Source organism: Vidua macroura, chromosome 3 (assembly GCF_024509145.1).
Source record: "Vidua macroura isolate BioBank_ID:100142 chromosome 3, ASM2450914v1, whole genome shotgun sequence".
In the NCBI taxonomy this organism is placed as follows: domain Eukaryota; kingdom Metazoa; phylum Chordata; class Aves; order Passeriformes; family Viduidae; genus Vidua; species Vidua macroura.
Genome location: NC_071573.1, coordinates 13,641,711 through 13,659,632, shown reverse-complemented (window position 1 = coordinate 13,659,632; position 17,922 = coordinate 13,641,711). Strand labels below are relative to the sequence as shown.

The following is a 17,922-nucleotide window of genomic DNA, read 5'->3' as shown; positions in this document are numbered from 1 at the left end:
GAATTTGGACTTTCATTGCAAGTTTACAAGTCCTACCTTCAAGGCACTAAGAACAGCAGTAAAGATATTAAGCTGCACAGCTTGCTGGCGAACACCTTTAGCCTGCTTGACACATTCAGCAAAGTGATCCAACATCTGTAATCTAAAACAAAGGAAAGAACATAATTGAAGTGATAGCCTTTCAAAATGCAAACTAAAGCACAGCTGCTAAAAACCACACACTACAAAAGGGCCTTTTAAGTTCAGTAGCAGAACTTATGCTTCAGGGGCTGCAGAAGGCATTCACTATAGGTAATAAAAGCAGAGTTACTCTGAACATCCTTTGCTGGTTCTTCTAGTTCATCCACAAGTATTTACTATTCCTTTGAAGAAAACATCACCAAGAGAAAGTAAATCTTCAGGTGCATTTGGCTATATAACTAGAAAGCTATGAGGACCAGAGTGGAAAAATGCTGTCTTTCCACTACCATTTAAAATAGTGTTACCCTTCATATTTGTTTTTCTGTTTCTATTGTTTTTCCCATTTAACATCCATTCCTGCCCCCACTCCTCCCATTACTGGGAGGAGGAACATTCCCTAGAAGATACCAAAAACAGGAGTGTAATGAATAATCTGCATTCTTAATTACTCAGCAGCTCCCAGGCTACATCTTTTCACAGTTAACAACAGGTATAGACCAAGGTGAATTACTGCAAGCTGGTCTCAAGTCTATCCTGCACTTACTACAAAATGAGGTTGACCACTACGAAAAAACTGCTCCCAAAAGATTTGCATTGAAAGCTGATTTTACTTTGAAATGCTTCTTGGAACTGTTTTCACTCTGTGCTCAGGGACAAATTGCCTAAACTGAATAAGAAAATTAGTCCTGACAATTCATAACTCTGTAGAGGTAATGTGAAACACAAAGGAAAATAAGTTGAATTCCATTTCCTCTTTTTCATTGTGCATACAATTCCTTGCTGACTATAAATCAAATGGTCTTACTTGTGGCAGCCAAATGAAATTCTGTGGAGGCCCCTGCTTTTTTCAAGGTTGATTTGAAGTTAATTGCAATGGGTAATTTTGCAGGAAATTTTGGTTGCAGAGATATTACTACTGTTAAATGCTATATGAAAAAAGAAGAATCTAGTCTCCATCTCTGAACACTGATCTTCAAAAGGGATAAAACTGAGGAAATCACTTTATTTCTAAAGTGACTACACATATTCTGGAATCCTGAGACACAATGGACATCAAAATATTAAACTGAATTTAAAGACAGTTGATACCTTAGTCAAGTCTTAGTTCAGGAAAACAACCAACCAAACAAACAAATAAACAAAAAAATCCCCAACATAACAGTATCCAGAGAAACAAGGCATTAGGTTCTGAAATTGAACATTGATGTAAACTGACCTATGTTTGTAAGAGACATGAGGAAAAACCACACCAAAGAGAGCCACAGATGCATCAATGACAGATACTCCTAAAGGAAGCGGACCAGGTACAGCTTCACCAGCAGGGATGCGCAAATAAATAGAAGAGGGATCATGCTCCAGAGCACCGCTTCCAGACGCACTGTTTGGCTGAAGCTGCAAAATTCCACACAACATGAATACCTCTGATATAACATTGCACATAAAATTTGGAACTAGAGATAACCAAAACACATATGCAGTAGTTAAAACAACAGAATAGCTTACAAACACCTGAATACAAGTGCAGTGTCCTCATGCACACACATTAGCATTTAGAGGGTCAGCTGGATTCTGAAGAGTCACAACCATTAACAGCCAGATATGAGAACAACTTATAGGCTAGGAAGATTGGTGGATGGGAAGAGACTGAGTTAGGGTTTTTTTTAAAGAAATGAGGCTCATTAAGCACAACCCTACGAGTAGCATTATGCAATTTATATCTCAGCTGTAGGCGGTTTTTAATCAAAACAGTACCCCGCAGATGGAAGCCTTTACATCTAAAAGAGCTCTGAAATAAGACTAAAAACAAGGTATGAAGCTCCAGTTTTAGAAGGCTTCCTCACACACACATCACACAGACAGGGCAGTCAATTCATTCTTCTAGCTTTTTTGTTACCTGATCTTCAATTGACTTATGATCTGTTTCCTGCAGCCAAGAACCAAGCAGAACACTATCATCATAATGACAAAGAGACCTTAGGAGTGATGTGGTTGTATTAGCAGAGTTGTCTGTCAAAGTAAATTCTGCTACCAGCTCTCGAAGAAGCGCATTAAATGATCCTAGAAAGACAGACATTAAAAAGAATCATTGCTGCTTCTTAGCCAAAACATTTCAGCTAGTGATCAGAAGTTATAAATGTAGTATTACTTCAATTTTAGAGGTAGCTAACAGAGAAGTAAGCCTGACAATACTGGAGTTGAGAGTAAGGCTTCAAATTGAACTGTAGGCTCTCAATTCCCAAATCATATTCTCATGATTTGGGAATTGAGAGGCTACAGTTCCATTTATCTAATGGATAAAATATCTAAATAATAGGTAAGATTGGAAACCACTGGAGGTCATCTAGTCCCACCTTATGCTCAAGCAGGGTCCACTAGAGCACATTACTCAGAATTGTGTCCTGTTCTAAACAACAGATTGGGCCATCCTTATAGAATGACAATCCAGATGTGGAAAAAAGATCTGTTCATCCACATGATCATGTAGCCATAATTAATTAACAAAAAAAATAAAATAAATCCAAAAAGTTAATCTTGTCAGACTGTGTGACAGTGGTTGGCAATCTGCTAATAGCAGATCTGTGTAATAGATCAAATCAGGTTTAAAAAGGAACCAAACAAACCAACCAAATAAAAAAACCTGAATATAACCAAAACTAAACCTCCATTGTTACATCTGTTTTTCAGTATACTAAGAAATAAAGTTCTCTATCTTTTAAGTAATAATGACTTAAGAAACTATTATTTGATCTCACACCATGATCTCCATACCTCTCAATCCTACAAAGGGGACCATAACTGCTATACTCCAAGTGTTACTCTATGAATGCTTTGCAATACTCATACTCTCGTTATACTGTCAAGATGACATACAGAAGATGAGTAACACAGTACAAAATTCCTACAGATTCCCAGAATTGTAATTTGACTCTTACAGCTGCTTCAAAGATATGCATCACAAGTACTAAGTAGAATTTTTACTTTAACAAAAACTGTTAAAAATTTATGTACCTTCATATGTCTTTGGAGGCAATAAAGCCAATATATCATAAAGTCTTAAACGAACCATAGCTGCACTGGCTTTGAGATGAGCTCCATGGGCTTTAATTACTGATGGAATGCTATAGAATTAAAAATGAAAAAGAGAAACCAGAAACGTTGCAGTTACAGAAGAGAGTATTTTCAGATTTCTTTTTACAGGCTATAACTCTAGGCAAGGCAAGAAAACAGTGTTCAGAGAACTACTCTGAACAACATTATTTAATTAACAATACATTTTCAGAAGTAATTGTACAGAGAAAACTTTAATTACAAACTCAACAAACCCACAACATGCTGCCATAAATCAGTGACATGCACTTCCTCAGAAGTCCTATTTTAATTACAGGTGATGCAGGGAGAAGAAACACACACCAAAACACAAAACCCAACTCCAAATTAGTTCTAGTATTTCAAGACCAGGAAAAGACAAAAGTGAATAAAGAGCAAAAACTGCCTACTTACTGTGACATCATTGTCATGGCACACTCTATGGGTGTCATCAGTTTCCTGATCACATCCTCAGTTAGGAGCTCAGGGCAGTGAGCAACGAAGCTTCTCATAGCTAATAACAGAACAGTTTAAATTAAACTTTCACTGAAAAAAACAAATATAGGACATAAACAAGATAAAAATTCTGAGAATATCAAAAGAGCAGCAATTAAAAATGTTTAATCAAAGACTGTATGATCTCTTCATAAAATTGTGTGTCAAAACCAGGACACACTGATGAAAATCTGACACATTTTACTTATTTTCAAGGAAAGAGGGGAAGTTACAGGAATTCTCTCTACAATACTTGGGATCACATTTTGGTTTACTGTGCAGGTATAATCTCAAAGTCTGAATTTCTTACCACACAGAGCTCCAGCACGGCCTTCCAGTGTTACTTGCCAGGTGAATGAATCTCCTCTTGCCTTCTCTGCTTCCAGCTCCTTCAGAGAACGTGGAAACACATTTCGCCACAGCAGCAACATCTTAGGCAAATGATACCGGACAACAGAAGGACCTAAGTAAAAAAAAAGTGACAGTATAAGAAAAATCTGTATTTAAGTGTGAAAAATCTGCTGTGAAGGCTTTTGCTCTTCAAACTATTTTTGCCTTATTTCACTTCTCTTCCTTTCTGCCCTACTTGAAAGAATGAAAACCAAATGAAATCCTTTCTCACTCCTAGGTTGAAAGCGTGGCAAATAAGTACTATACATCACATCTGCTTGTGGGTATCACTCCTAAAATAGGAAATAGACTACCCTACCCACTGTCATGTCATACAGAACCATGGTCAATTGTCTTTTTACTATCTTTTTATTCTGGCTTTCTAATTTTTTATATTAATTTTGAAGGTTCTTTAGCCTACTCTACTCTGTCCATAAAACAAATAAAAAAACAACTGATAGGTGTTGATTATGTAAACTAGTTTAACAGTCAAGTTTTTTTTTGAAACTTCTGAAAAAGATCCAGTGCAAGTACATTAAAATATATTGGAGGACAACAACAATAGGAATACACTATTAGAAAAACATGACGATAAACTGGTAAGAGAAACAATTTAGAGAAATTAGATGAAACATAAATGGTATTTGATGAGAGATCAAAATATTGCAAAATGCATCAGAACTTTATCATGTTTTCCCATATAAAAGAAACTCAAAACAAAACAGAAAAGAACAGCACTGCTGCACAATTTAAGAGTATACTTATAAACTCTGAAAATGCAGCTTGTGATACTTCTGTAATGGCAGATACAAACATTAAGCTGGCTTTTTTAAAAGAAAACTGAAGGGCTTTTAAATTGACAACACTTCTACTCAGTGCTGTTGCCTATCTAGAGACACACATGCAACTTGCTGGAATGCTCACTGGGTTTCATTTACTGCCCATTTCTTCCACACCACAGTATTAAGGAAGGAAAGGGTATGGGTAATTTTGCCATTTCAGAGAATGACTAAAGGCTGGGTTTCTAAAAACAGAACAGAATTTTTTTTCAGGTATGACGCCTTCTACCATACTTCAGCTCAGCTAAATACTAATATTTCACTTCTCCCCAGCACAACATTGCTGAAGGAAGTACACTTACACTCTGCTTCCCCTGTATAAATACTCTTCTGCTGGATAATGAGCCCATTATGTGTAAAGACCATTTGCCAGACTGGATAATCAGAAGTGTTGGACAAGCTTTAAAATAAAAAGAAAAATCAAACCATTTTTACAAACCTAAAGTCATAAGTGCTCCAAGTAAAAGCCATCCAGCTTGAGTCCGCTGCAAGGAGAGCCTGCTGTTCTGCGCAGCAGTTCGTAACAGATCCTCAGCAATACTGACCACCATCTGCACCAGCACCAAAACACAGGGGGTTTTAGAAACATAAATGAAGCCACTGAAAGCTACTTCTACTTGTTCACTCTTACAGACTAAAGATGTGCTCAATTCATTTGAATTGACCTTCCATAAAGAATGAATGCAGATTACATTTCATGCTGAATAGTGTTTTTCACATGATAACACAGCCAGTAATATTCTCTTCAGCAATTATTTCAGCAATTTTTCAGTATTTCAATTTCTTCTCAGCAAATTTGAAAGAGAAAGAGAGGAAAAGAGCTATTAAATATTGCAACTGAGATTCTAAAAGCATGTGCTCTGGTCACTACTCTTGCACAAGGCATAAGCTCAATTTCAATAATGCTTTAACTCATTAGCATGCCACTCATTTTGCAAAGCTATTACTTGTAGATAAAAAGGTATCTTTTAGTACACTCACAGATGAAACACTCACTATCTCACCTTTCCTTTGGCATGAGGAATGCCTAGAGGACATTGATGCACACCACCTAACAAAGCAGCCATTGCAAAACTGTAGCCACTAACAGCTTCAGGGGAGGTCTTCAGATTGTTGAGTCTTTCTGCACATCTGTCTAAAAATGGAGTCAACTGAAAGGGCAATGCCACAGCCACACACCGCAAGCACCAGGCAGCAGCCAGTCGAGCAGCCATGCTGGGATGAAGAAGAACTGAAGTTACTGTCTCCAACAGACCTACAGAAACGAGAGGTTGCAGTCTTTAACTTATGATGCACTTTTTTATATACATATGCTTTTTAATATACATAGATGAGTAAACTGAATCAATACTAGAGAGCCAATGTGAAAGTTAAGAAAAAATTAAAGAACTTGACTTTGCTGACTTTACCTTTTCAGGAAAGATGGTACTTATTACTAGCATTATGCTAGCATTATGCTCCCCATCAGGTTTTGTCAGCAAAGGTTGAGCCATCAGAGCCACAGCACTGACTCCTACTACTTGAACACTGAAAAGAGGCAGCAGTGCTGTATAAGAGAACAGGCACTGGATGAGACAATCCCCATAGTATTTTACAGATTGCCAATAACAGCAACAGTTTGGGTTTGCCTCACATTGTAGCCAAGCACAGGCTGTAGATGTCACTGACAGCTGTACTCTGCTTTTGACATGGTGCTGTTCCCCCTGCAGCAAGTTTACATCCTTCTACACTCTCCCTCTCCAAACTTCTGTAACTACCTAATCCCACTTTCTAACTGCACCCTTCACTCCAATTTGTCTCCAGATCATCACTTTCTTTAGTCAAAATCTTGGCAAACTTCTACTTCAAAGCCCACACTGCTGCTTGTTTTCTCTGGAGCTTTTGAACAATTTCTACCTGCTAAGTTCATGGCAGCTAACAGAAATAATACTGAGCTACAGTCCCCTCTGTTCTTATGGGACACAGCTGCCAGAGGGAATAAATATGAGCAGTCTTCCCTACTCCAAAGCTGGCATAAAATCAGTATGGGAATAATGCCATATGCAACAAGACAACAATCTATATGATGAAATGCCTGAAGAAGCTCGTTCTTCCAGTGGAAAAAACTTAGGCCTCCACTAACTCAAAAAACATAAAGCTGTAACTCTACAGAATAAATGTGGATTCAGATATTGGAACAAACAAGAAGAAAATCCCACACAAACCCTAATCAACTTCAGCCAAAGAACTACTTCTTTTAAAGGGCCCTACCAACAGCTTCATCTCGACAAAATACTTTTGCCTCTCCCCAGAAATTTGGTATTTAAAGGCAATGTTTTCCAGGAGCAAATATTTCTGACCTTACACAGCAAAACAATGTATTTCCTATAAAACCATTATTGTAAACAAACCAATACCAAAAATCACTACTTCACTCACCCTTAGAAAGAGCTCCAGAAAGACTCCAATCCAAACAGCTGTTTAACACTTGGTCAAACTTGAACTAAAGTTAGGGTACTACACACAATGAGGTGGACAAATGTAGTTATCTGGAGTACTACAGGAAGTACCAATTTCATAGGTTTATTTCTTTCATATTCATTTATTATTTAACTAGATTTGATGATATTTCATATTCATTGCTCAAATGCCTCACTTAATCTATTTCCATTTATTTGCATACCAATAGAGGGTTCTTGAATAAGAGGAGATGCAGTGGCATTCAGACTCTGAACCAGACTACCCAGCTCCTGGAGGGCACACACCATTACGTGCTGGCTTGCAGCTACATCAGCAGCTCCTGATTTATTTTCACTGTTAGCATCATTCACTACTGCTTCTGCAGAAAAGAAAACAAGAGTGTCTTGCTTAACTACCACTAGAATCCCACCTGAACATTCACAGGACAGAAAGTGACAGTTTCATTTTGACATCAATCCTACATTAAAACAAAACCACAAGTCTGGTCATAGTGAGAACTAACAACACATATTCAGCAGGGAAAGAATTGTATAGCTATCAGCCAAACAGCTGTCCAAAGACCATAAAAAACAGATGCCCAGCAGTTACTATGGATAACAGAGCATTAAGAGGTAGGATAAACAGTGTAACTGTATGTGTGTATCTATACACAGTAACAAAATATACAATCTTGACATATCTAGGTTCTGCATACAAATTTGCATGCGTGTACGTTCAGTGAAACTAAAAAAGAGACCTTGAGTAAATAAATAATCACAATTTTTAATCATCTCAGTGTTATCCAATTGAGTTCCTTAATCCCACAGTATGTTCTCCTGCAAAACATCCCAGAAGCAGCAACTATCGCTTCAAAAAGGGATTTCAGTACCACCTTAATGTTTGTGCGTCTACTACAGAAGAAATTTAAGAGAATGGTCTGCTGTATACGAAGGGAAGCAATTATTATCAAGTAAAAACCCTTCCCATTTTTCATCATATTCATGAGAAATCCTCAAAAATATGGAAGTTCTTCAAACTATGCAAATACACAACTGAATTTCCTGCAACTTTGACAAGGTGGCAGGAGGAGTATTTTCTGCAACTGTTTCCTCTCAGAAGCAGTATTTTCAATAGACTTGTTTTCCTGGAAGTAGTACTTATGGTAAGGAGAAACCTTTTAAAGTTCCATCCCTACCCCATCAAAAAATTGTTACGAGAAGAATCTGCAAAAGTTTCTAAATCAAATTAATTTCCATTTGTTAAACATTGTTTTAAACTCCGATGGATGTCAGCAGAAAAGAAAGATATCTTTGGTAAATAAAATTATGTGTATTTCCAATTTACTCTTTTAAATCTCCAGCATGAGCTACTTCCTATCATAAGAAACAGATGCCAAGAGAGTTTTGTTAGCCCTCTTAGTGATTCCATATTCCACAAAATTTTGCAAAGGGGTCATATTCTTCAGATTACATCATTTTTATCACAAAATCCAATTGGATATTAGTATGGATATTAGCAGGGCAGACACAGGGATCTACAAGATCTTGACCTACAGGATTTTTTACACTGTTAGTAAAGAACTCTGCATGACTTTCAATACAACCTATCCCAAGACAGATGGCAAATGCATAGTCTTCTCCACTTCCATTCTAGGCTTTTGACAATGCATTTGCTTATCTGGGATAACAAGCCAGTATCATACTATCACTTTTGAAGCAGAACTCAACCTTTGAATATTTGAAACAGAAAGCAGATGAACTATCACTTCCCTTAAGAACAAAATTAAGGGAAGAAAGCTGAAAAAATGGCTGCCTCAGTAAAATGACAGTAACTTTCAAGTGGTCTTGAATGAAGAAAAATGGTTCTCACCCACTGCCTTCATTTGTTTACCAATGGCTTGACATATTTCTTTGGCAGCTGCAATCTGTGCTTTCTCCCCCAGCAAGCTGCCCACAGTTGCTCTCAGGATAAACGACACACATCTTCGAGAGTAAACAGCCTCCACGTGGGTCTGAGTTGCACGAGGATGGGAGACCAGATCAAGCACATGGGACAGAAACGTTGCAAAGTTGCGCTCCAGCCACTGCCCTCCCAGTGTTGTAACAAAGACAACGTAGGCCTGCAGATCCAGAAGTCACACAGCAACCGATTAAAACAGAACCAAAAGACTATGTGAAACTACAGCCAGACTCGAGCATAACACACAATGTAGCAACACCAGTTAGCAATAAGCAACTCTAACCTAATGAGGTTACTCAGTATAAACCAATTCATTACCCACATCTTTGCTGCTGAAACCCAACTTTCTCCAGTACCAAGAGTAGCCCTTGTACTGTGATGTGTAAAATACACTTTGGATGACAGCAAAAAAAATCCGGTTCATTGCTTTAAATGTGCCTCTTTCTAAAAAAGTTAAGAACACCATGTAAATAAAAGCAACATCAACGTGTTCCAGTTCACAATGAAAACCTGGAATATTCACCAAGTTCACCTGAAAAAGGCTGAGAAAAAATAAAGGGTTTCACAGAATAGCCTATGATCAAAGAATCTGGATTCTGGGAAGTTACTGCAGCATACTGAAATACACATCAGCATAAGAATGTCTGAATCTGAAGAGATGCTGCCACCACCTTTCTCTCTCAGACAAGAGGAGCTCCCACATTCATCAGATTTCACCTACTTATGAGAGATATATGGAAAGAAGAAATGTTATTTAACTAATCTGAGCTGCAGCTGAGAAGGGCGCCACAAAAGGGTAACAGAGCATCCTCTCTAAAAATAAACAAAATTTTAAAAAGGAACTAAAGTCTTTAACATACTAAGTTTTCAAATATTTTTGCAAGTTAATCTCACCAATGTACACTGATCAAGTAAGTTTTCCTTAGCTCATATTTTAATCTATTGTTACTGCATATCAATAGTAGAAGAAAGTAGATAGGGGAATGATATCTCATGTACGTCTCACAAAACAGAAGAGTCAAATTAGACCTGTAAATTAACTTACACAGAAATACAGAACAGAAATGTGCATTTTTCCTATGAAAAGGTATTATGTATAAATTTTACTTCATTAAAAAAATTACAAACCTGGGTAACACCAACTCGCACTTCCCTATTGACAGATCCTCCTACTTTTAACATCTCTCCACCACTCTTCAGGAAACCAGAGCCCCCTCGCAGAAATCCTGTGGCCATGAGCTCCAAGACCTCCTCAAGTGTGGCTCTCTTCACATTTTGCCGCATCACTTTTTAAAAAGAAAAGTAATGATTTGTTCCCAAAGTTCCAACCAACACAAGCAATGATCTTGAAACCAGACTTACTAATTCAAAACTGGCTTGCAAAAACAAATCTACCCAATATTTCAGATAAAAATTTACTTGTATGCTTAAAAAATAAGCCACTTCTCCCAAGTGATTTTTGATAGTTTGCTGTCTTTTCTTTGTATGACTACAGTAGAGATTCTGCACTCTTTTTAGCTTATTGATTGTGAAAACAAACAATCCATCTACAAGCTTCCATCTACTAACATGGTACTGAAGGTGCAACTAAGTCTGCCGATGTAGACATGGAATCCAGAAGGACTCGTACCTGCTGCTTGTTTTGGTATCAGTGCTGTAGCCATGACTGTCCCCAAAAGCTTTGACACCGCAACTCGCACACCATAGTTTGAGTTTTCCAGAGCCTTAAAGCACAGTGTTGCAACATTCTCTAGTTCAGCTGTCCACATGAACACTGCTTCATTCTGTAATTCCAGCAGACACTGTAGGAAAAATAGACTTGCTAAGCACCAGGAGACCATTCTTATATTTTATCTAAGTATCAGACTGCTATCATCAGGTTTATTCAGAAAATATTTTAATATGAAAGTTTCAAGAATATTAATTTACAATCTCCCACATGCCAACTATCTTAGCTGAGTAAACAATCAGAAGAGTCATGGAAGAGGCTAATACATAAATTAAAAAATTAAAAGACAGCTCTACACAAGAACCATGTTACTAAAAACCTCTCCCACTGAGGCTCACAGATAATATACTCTATCTCATACTTTTTAACAAGTGGGGAATACAGTACTACAGTACCTGTGAAATAAGTCAAATGTCTGAGCCTGCAGTGTAAACTAGTAAGGACTTACCTTGTCCAACTAATTATCAAATTTCCCTTCCTGAACAACAGGTCCCAGTTCAACCGCAGGTACTCCCCAGTCACAGCACAGAAATTTCTGTTTTTAGTTTTCTCTGTGACTGGTGAGAAGACACCCACCTTAGCCACTGCACACCGCACAGCCATCGATCTGTCCGTCAGCAGAGACCGGGCATTCTTATAAATATCACGGTGACAAGAAGCTGCTGCTCCTCCAAGTCCATTGAGGACTTTCTGCAAACTCATCAGGATTTCACTGCGGCCCTGAGACTGCACACACACAAAAACATTGATGCAAAAATGTGGACACAGCAGTTACATTAAGAACCAGGTGTATACTTACACATTTTCCTGCTTCTGTGCAGGAATGTTTTTGCAAATATTGAAAATGAAGGCATATATAACCGATATGTAGCTGATTTTAAATAGAAGTAAACACCACACAGCTTTACTCAAAAGTCCCTCAGTTGTGACATAAATTGAGCCCAGGCAACACATCAAACCAGGTCTAGATAAAATGCTTCTGCACTGCCCCACTATTTATCAACTACAGACTTGGGGGTAAAAAAGAAAAAGCAGCTGATGAGAGAGAATGGGAAGCCCAAGTAAATTAGTAGCTTCATGTTATACCTGCACACAGGCAGGTACTTAGAATCTGAGAGCACACACACATTAAAAAAAAAAAAATCACACAGGTACAACAACACAGCTGAAGAAAACAGCTGCCACCACAAGATCCACATAGTCAGTATTCCAAGTTGTCCCAACAGAGCTATTTGCATAAAATCAGACCCACTAACAGCCCAGGATACATTCTCTTCAGTATTATGACACACTCTCTTTTCAGGTCACAATGTATTCTGCTCACATGCAGAGTAACAGCTTCCTCTCAAAATTTAAGTATTCATTATTAATTTTTAGCAACTAAATGTTTATTCAGAGTACATGGGCAAAAATCCTAACACACAGTAGTTAGAAATGACATTTCTGAATTTTAATTATTGACTCCACTATAAAGTAACTATTACAATATTCATATGATAAAGTATAAACTGTCTGCAGTAGACTTGAAACTAGCTAGGTAAATGATTTGCATCCTTCAGTGCGGAAGAAAAACCATCTAGGTAATTTGGCAAACACCACTGGAGGAAGCAAGTTTCAGTTTAAAATTAAATTAAGACCACATAAATAAACTGAAACTTACCTCTGCACTTTTCAGAGACTTTAACAGATTATTCACAGTTTCTGGAAAAGAACTACCCAGCATTCTCCCCATTTTTTCATAAAATGCTCCAACACATGCCACAGCAGCCCTATGAGAAAACAGAAGAAAAAAGTACACATATTAATGTATTATCCAAATGAAAACAAATAGTTAAATAGAAATGTATGTTCTAATCAACACTGATGAATAAAAATCTATTTGCTACTTATACTGGCTGTTTAACAAAGTCTATTTAAATATTTTTTTTGTTTACCAAAAAAAGCAACAGAAAAGTTACCAGCCTTTAAGAATACAAATGTATTTGAAAGGGTATTACTATAGGATCTACACTTCGAGTGAAAAATTCTGGAGAAAACAAGATAGGCTGAAATCTCAGCAAGATTAGGGTTTCGTGTTTCAATAAACTGTCTCTTTTCCAAACATCTGCAAGAAAGCCACTAGCCTGTAATAAATCCTGACACATTTTTGTAGATATTGAATTATGGGGGTTTTTTAAGACTAAGAACTTAAAATGCAGAAATTATTGCACAACGCAGGAAAATCTCTTGCACAGGCACTGTAAAATCTCTGGATCCAGTTATTTACATGTTTTTCTTGCTCTGTCATTTGAGATTAGGAGTATTTCGTTATCACCACATTGCAGTTATATATACAAACTGTTCCAGGACAGTCACGGAAGCAGCTCCTGAAAACATACACTTTTTCATTACAAATGAATGAGGCTTTTTTAAAATCTGTAATTGCTGGCTAAATACTTTTTTAGCGAAGTTACATCACAAACTCATTACAGCCTCCCCTTTAATGGGCATGTGTCCATGAAAAAACCTTCTGGACTATGACTTGGTAGCATAAATTTCAGAGCATATTCTAGTAGAAAACACTTCCCACTTACATAAGATCCTCACACAGCTGCAAGAGCTAGAAATAAGAGGACAGTATCTGCCCAAACAGTGACTATTTCAGATTTTATTGTCAAATCCTATTGTTGTCATAATGTCTGAAGGTAAGACCAAATTTGGATTCACTAGACACCAGGAACATATGAAGCAGTACATGGGAAAGTACCAAAAACGGTTTCAGTTGAAGCTGTTTGTGGCATTAACCAAATTCCTATCAATGGGACTGACTGCTCCTATGACTAAAGACAAACTGGATCACACATCCATGCACACACATATCCACATGAAAAGAATCTGCTTGAGAGACCTGTGCAGCTTAGCATGCTAGGGGAATAGAAAAGGCAACATCTGATAGGGGAAAAAAAACTTGAATATTTTGTTACAATTCTCTAGGCACAGATAACACTCTGATTTGACAATCTGCAGGTTCCACCTTCAATGGGATACCTGAGCACTAATTCCACTGGTGGAATGACTTAATGAATGGTTATCCTCTCCATGCCATAAGCAGGTGAAGAGTCACCTTGCCTAGAGAAAACCATTTCACTTTCACATAGACATGTATGTGTCACCTTTGAGTCCTGCCCTCCACAATCTTAATCCAGCGCTTTTCTCTGCTATCTATATCAAGCATACGTAACTCCAAACAACCACACAAAATATAAATAAACATAGCATGAACATATATAGGCAGATTCTTCTGTAATATCCAGGACCACTTGGCTTAAAAATCATTCCCCTTTCCCCAGAACATACAGTTTTGTGGGCAGGTAGGCTGCAGTATCATCTTTGCTCTTGATGATGTCGTTACACTTGTCAAGCGTCTGAAAAACAGTAAATGTGTCTCCAATGCTGTAGAGAGCAGCGAGATTTTTTGCAAGCAGCTTCCGTGTGGGTGGCCCAGGGGAACTGCTGATGAGCCCTGTTAGCTGTTCTACAAGTTTCTTCTGTTTTTCCTTGACATCTGTCTGTTAACAGATCAAAAATAAATAAAAGTAGTTTAATCCACTGTGTTGCTTCTAATACCCAGAAAAAATCTACAAGAAATGGAAGTAAACTTTCTACCACTCCCAACTGTATGTAACTCAGCAAATTGCTTGTCTCAGAGAGATATGAGATACATTCAACAACAGCAGAGACAGATGCTAAATGCTCAGAATTAGCCACTGTCCTATTTAATTTTTACTTTTTAAAAATACTTACCAGCTGCCTACAATTAAACATTTAAAATCTAAAATTAGTACAGAGACTCTTCAGGCTGAATCTGAAACCATACAGGTACCATCTGGTCATTACCTGTAAACTTTCTCTGGCATGAAATTAATACAAATGCTTTTTAAAAGAAAGTTTATTTAGAAATAAGGGGGGGGAAAACATTAAATTACCTTGTTAGCAGCTACCAGCACTTTATCCAAAAATCTCAACCATTCAAAGATAAAAACTGGTCTCTTTGCTTCTGTGATTTGAGCTAATGCTTCCTCGTTCAGTAACAAACTATGAGCCAGCTCCATAATGGGTTGAATTCCGATTTTATTGTGAATTTGTGTAGAAACTATAAAATAAAAATATAAATATTAGTATAAAGTACAGTATATGAGTACAAAGCTTTGAAAATCAAATTAAAATATTCAGCTTGCTTAGACTTGTCTTAGCTAAATAGTCCCACATAAAAGCTACTCATATATTTACAAACTAAGTCCATTCATTAGTATTTCAGGGAACGGAGCTGTTAACTGTAAAAAGAGCACCTACAGGCAATTTCAGGGTACAAACTCTCAGCCAAGAAAAATACACCAAAATTTAAAGAAGGTAAAGGAATCATCTCACTGTCCCCACTTACATGAAAAAGGATTGTCAAGACCTTGAGCACACGCCCAAAGCTGGGGAATGAACCTGGCCCCCTTCTCAACACCCTTCAACAGCCAAGCTAAGAAGATGAGCCTACCACAAGCAGGAATTTCCAGGCAATGCAAGTTTGGGAGGAGCAGGAACAGGGGTAGGATTTGGCATCACTGACTTAAGATTTCCCTGATCCCATTAGTCTTGCTTTAAGTGGTGGACAAGCAAGCTCCCTGAAATCCAGCAAGCCTTAGGAGTGACAGCCTAGAAGACAAGCAGCCAAACTACTGCACATCTCTCCAGCAGGCAAAATCCTGCATCTGAAGCACTGGTGATCCTGCACAATCAATGGGGGCTGGCATCAAAGCACTACCAAAAGCATACTATCGGTGTAAGCAAACACACTGCCAACTTCATCTTAGCAAACCACCTAAAGAAAAGTGTAGCTATTGAATGCAGAGCTGACAGAAGAAAAAAACCCCATAAAACTTACTTAAAATCACAATATTAAATCAACCACCTTCAGCAAAAAGAAACCCGAAATGCAAAAAAGCAACCCAACCCCAAAACCTGAATACAGAGATGCTGAAACTAGGATCCCAGGCAAAACAGAGAAAGCAACATAACTACAGAGTATTATGTAAGACATCAGCTTTCAACAGGCATCATCTTTTGACAGCTGCACTGCTCCACTTTTGCTCTCAAGAGCTCACAGCTGCTTCCTCAATCATGGTCAAACTCAACAAATTCTTAAAGTCAAATGAAGTGGCTTAAATTGATTGTTTTTAAACACTCCCCAAATGAGACATTAGTAAAGTGACATATTAATGCTATATTATAGTTCTAAATCCACCTTAATGATTTGGTCCTGATGAAACTAAAGCATCACAATGTCTTTAATGTTAAGGTTCTTCCCTGCACTTCAGCACTTTTCACTGCATACAGCTCCAACAAAGGTGGAAGAGCCACATATGGAAGCACACACAGCCCTCCCTAACTCCTCCAAAGACATTTTCCATTGGGTTTTTTTTGGTTTTTTCTTTACACTTATAAAGAACTGAGAAGACATTGCCTGTCAGTAACTCAGACACGTCACCTCAAAACACCTTTACATGAGAGCAGAGAGAGATGGAATGAATGATGGCACTGTGATTCTTTGGATATCATCCCAGAGATCTGCACTGCTTGTCACACCTACACAGCACATAAATACCATAAGCACTGTTGGACAGCACAGCTCATTATCCCTTTTCCTCCCCACATAAAATGTTTCATTTGCCTCTGGCCATAAGAGCCATGGACACCTTATGCACCCTCCCCACACTCCTGAACCTCTTCACCTAAAATGTAGGAAACACAGGCTCTAAGCGACAAAACCTGCACATACACTCAGCTGTGCTGGAGAAGCACAAGGCACCAGACACGAGAACAATTACACAAATATTCAGCTGACTGAAGAGTCAGTCTAACACAGAGCTACTATGTACACAATCAACGCTCACTGGCACTGGCCAAAGGTTTGCTCCAAAAAGCAGTGAGAAGCCTACCGAGTTCCACCGATCCTGGCAAGGATCTTGCTGTGAATGTTACAAGAAATAAATACACTGTGATCTCCACGGGATGAAGAGCCAAAGCCAACCAAAATTAACCAGCAGCCAGCGAGGTATGTTGGAGCATTACAGATATACAAAATCGTTCAGAGGTACTAAAATTCCTTTCTATTCCCTAGCTGTTTTCCTGTGGCTAAATCAACTACTTATATCTTCATCACGCGTGCACTTCAGGGAAGTGAAAAAGCCGAGAAACAGGCAAGTTTAGGCGAAGTCGCACATTCCTGAAGGACTCCATCAGGTGAAAAGGTTTTCGCGCCTGGGTCCCCCTACCTGTATCGGCTACTTTAAAAAGCTGTAGCAGCTCTCAGGGCATCATGCCTGGCTCTGAAACCCCCCCAGGAGGTACTGCAGCGGTGCAGCGTCGGCCGTCAGGGATCGATGCTCAAGCAACGAGGCTGAGGAGACGATGCCGAGGGAAGGATGCCGAGGGAACGATGCCCGCTGCCTTCCGAGCGCGCAGCCCCGCACGCACACGCGCACAGCGACCCGCGCACGCCGAGGGGAAGCGCGGACCCTGCCGCAGCTCCGCCGCAGCCGCCGGCCGCACCGGGCCGCTCACGGTCACTTACGCTCCTCCCGTGCGGCGGCCGCGTCCCGCCAGCTCCGGGCTGCACCAGGCACGACACCGCGGCCCCGGGGGCCGGTCACGGCCACGGACAGGCGTGGGCGCGCTGCGCCGCGCTCGCCCCCGGCCGTGGCACCATCACCGGCGAGCTCGGCCGCTTCAGCCCCCGCCGTGCCCAGGTCTGGCGGGAGAGGAGGGGCGTTGCGG

The 17,922-nt window shown here is 39.0% G+C and overlaps 1 protein-coding gene across 2 annotated transcripts in view; it reads right to left on the bottom strand.

Moving 5' to 3' along the window:
* Positions 1-17,805, bottom strand: part of HEATR5B (HEAT repeat containing 5B) — a 52,517-nt gene extending 34,712 nt beyond the window's left edge. Inside the window, exons 1-17 of one of the 2 annotated variants that reach the window (XM_053973015.1) lie at positions 17,720-17,805; positions 15,084-15,250; positions 14,455-14,666; positions 12,779-12,887; positions 11,695-11,844; positions 11,020-11,191; positions 10,518-10,675; positions 9,300-9,549; positions 7,654-7,809; positions 5,996-6,246; positions 5,431-5,542; positions 4,073-4,225; positions 3,682-3,781; positions 3,190-3,299; positions 2,075-2,238; positions 1,397-1,572; positions 37-142 (exon numbers count right to left, since the gene is read on the bottom strand). In XM_053973015.1, coding sequence (XP_053828990.1) covers positions 37-142; positions 1,397-1,572; positions 2,075-2,238; positions 3,190-3,299; positions 3,682-3,781; positions 4,073-4,225; positions 5,431-5,542; positions 5,996-6,246; positions 7,654-7,809; positions 9,300-9,549; positions 10,518-10,675; positions 11,020-11,191; positions 11,695-11,844; positions 12,779-12,887; positions 14,455-14,666; positions 15,084-15,209 — 2,505 coding nt within the window. In that variant the 5' untranslated portion in view covers positions 15,210-15,250; positions 17,720-17,805. Of the gene's footprint in view, positions 1-36; positions 143-1,396; positions 1,573-2,074; positions 2,239-3,189; positions 3,300-3,681; positions 3,782-4,072; positions 4,226-5,430; positions 5,543-5,995; positions 6,247-7,653; positions 7,810-9,299; positions 9,550-10,517; positions 10,676-11,019; positions 11,192-11,694; positions 11,845-12,778; positions 12,888-14,454; positions 14,667-15,083; positions 15,251-17,420; positions 17,586-17,719 lie in introns of those variants that run through there. The other variant, XM_053973013.1, reaches the window with a different exon arrangement.
* Positions 17,806-17,922: the final 117 nt, after the last annotated feature.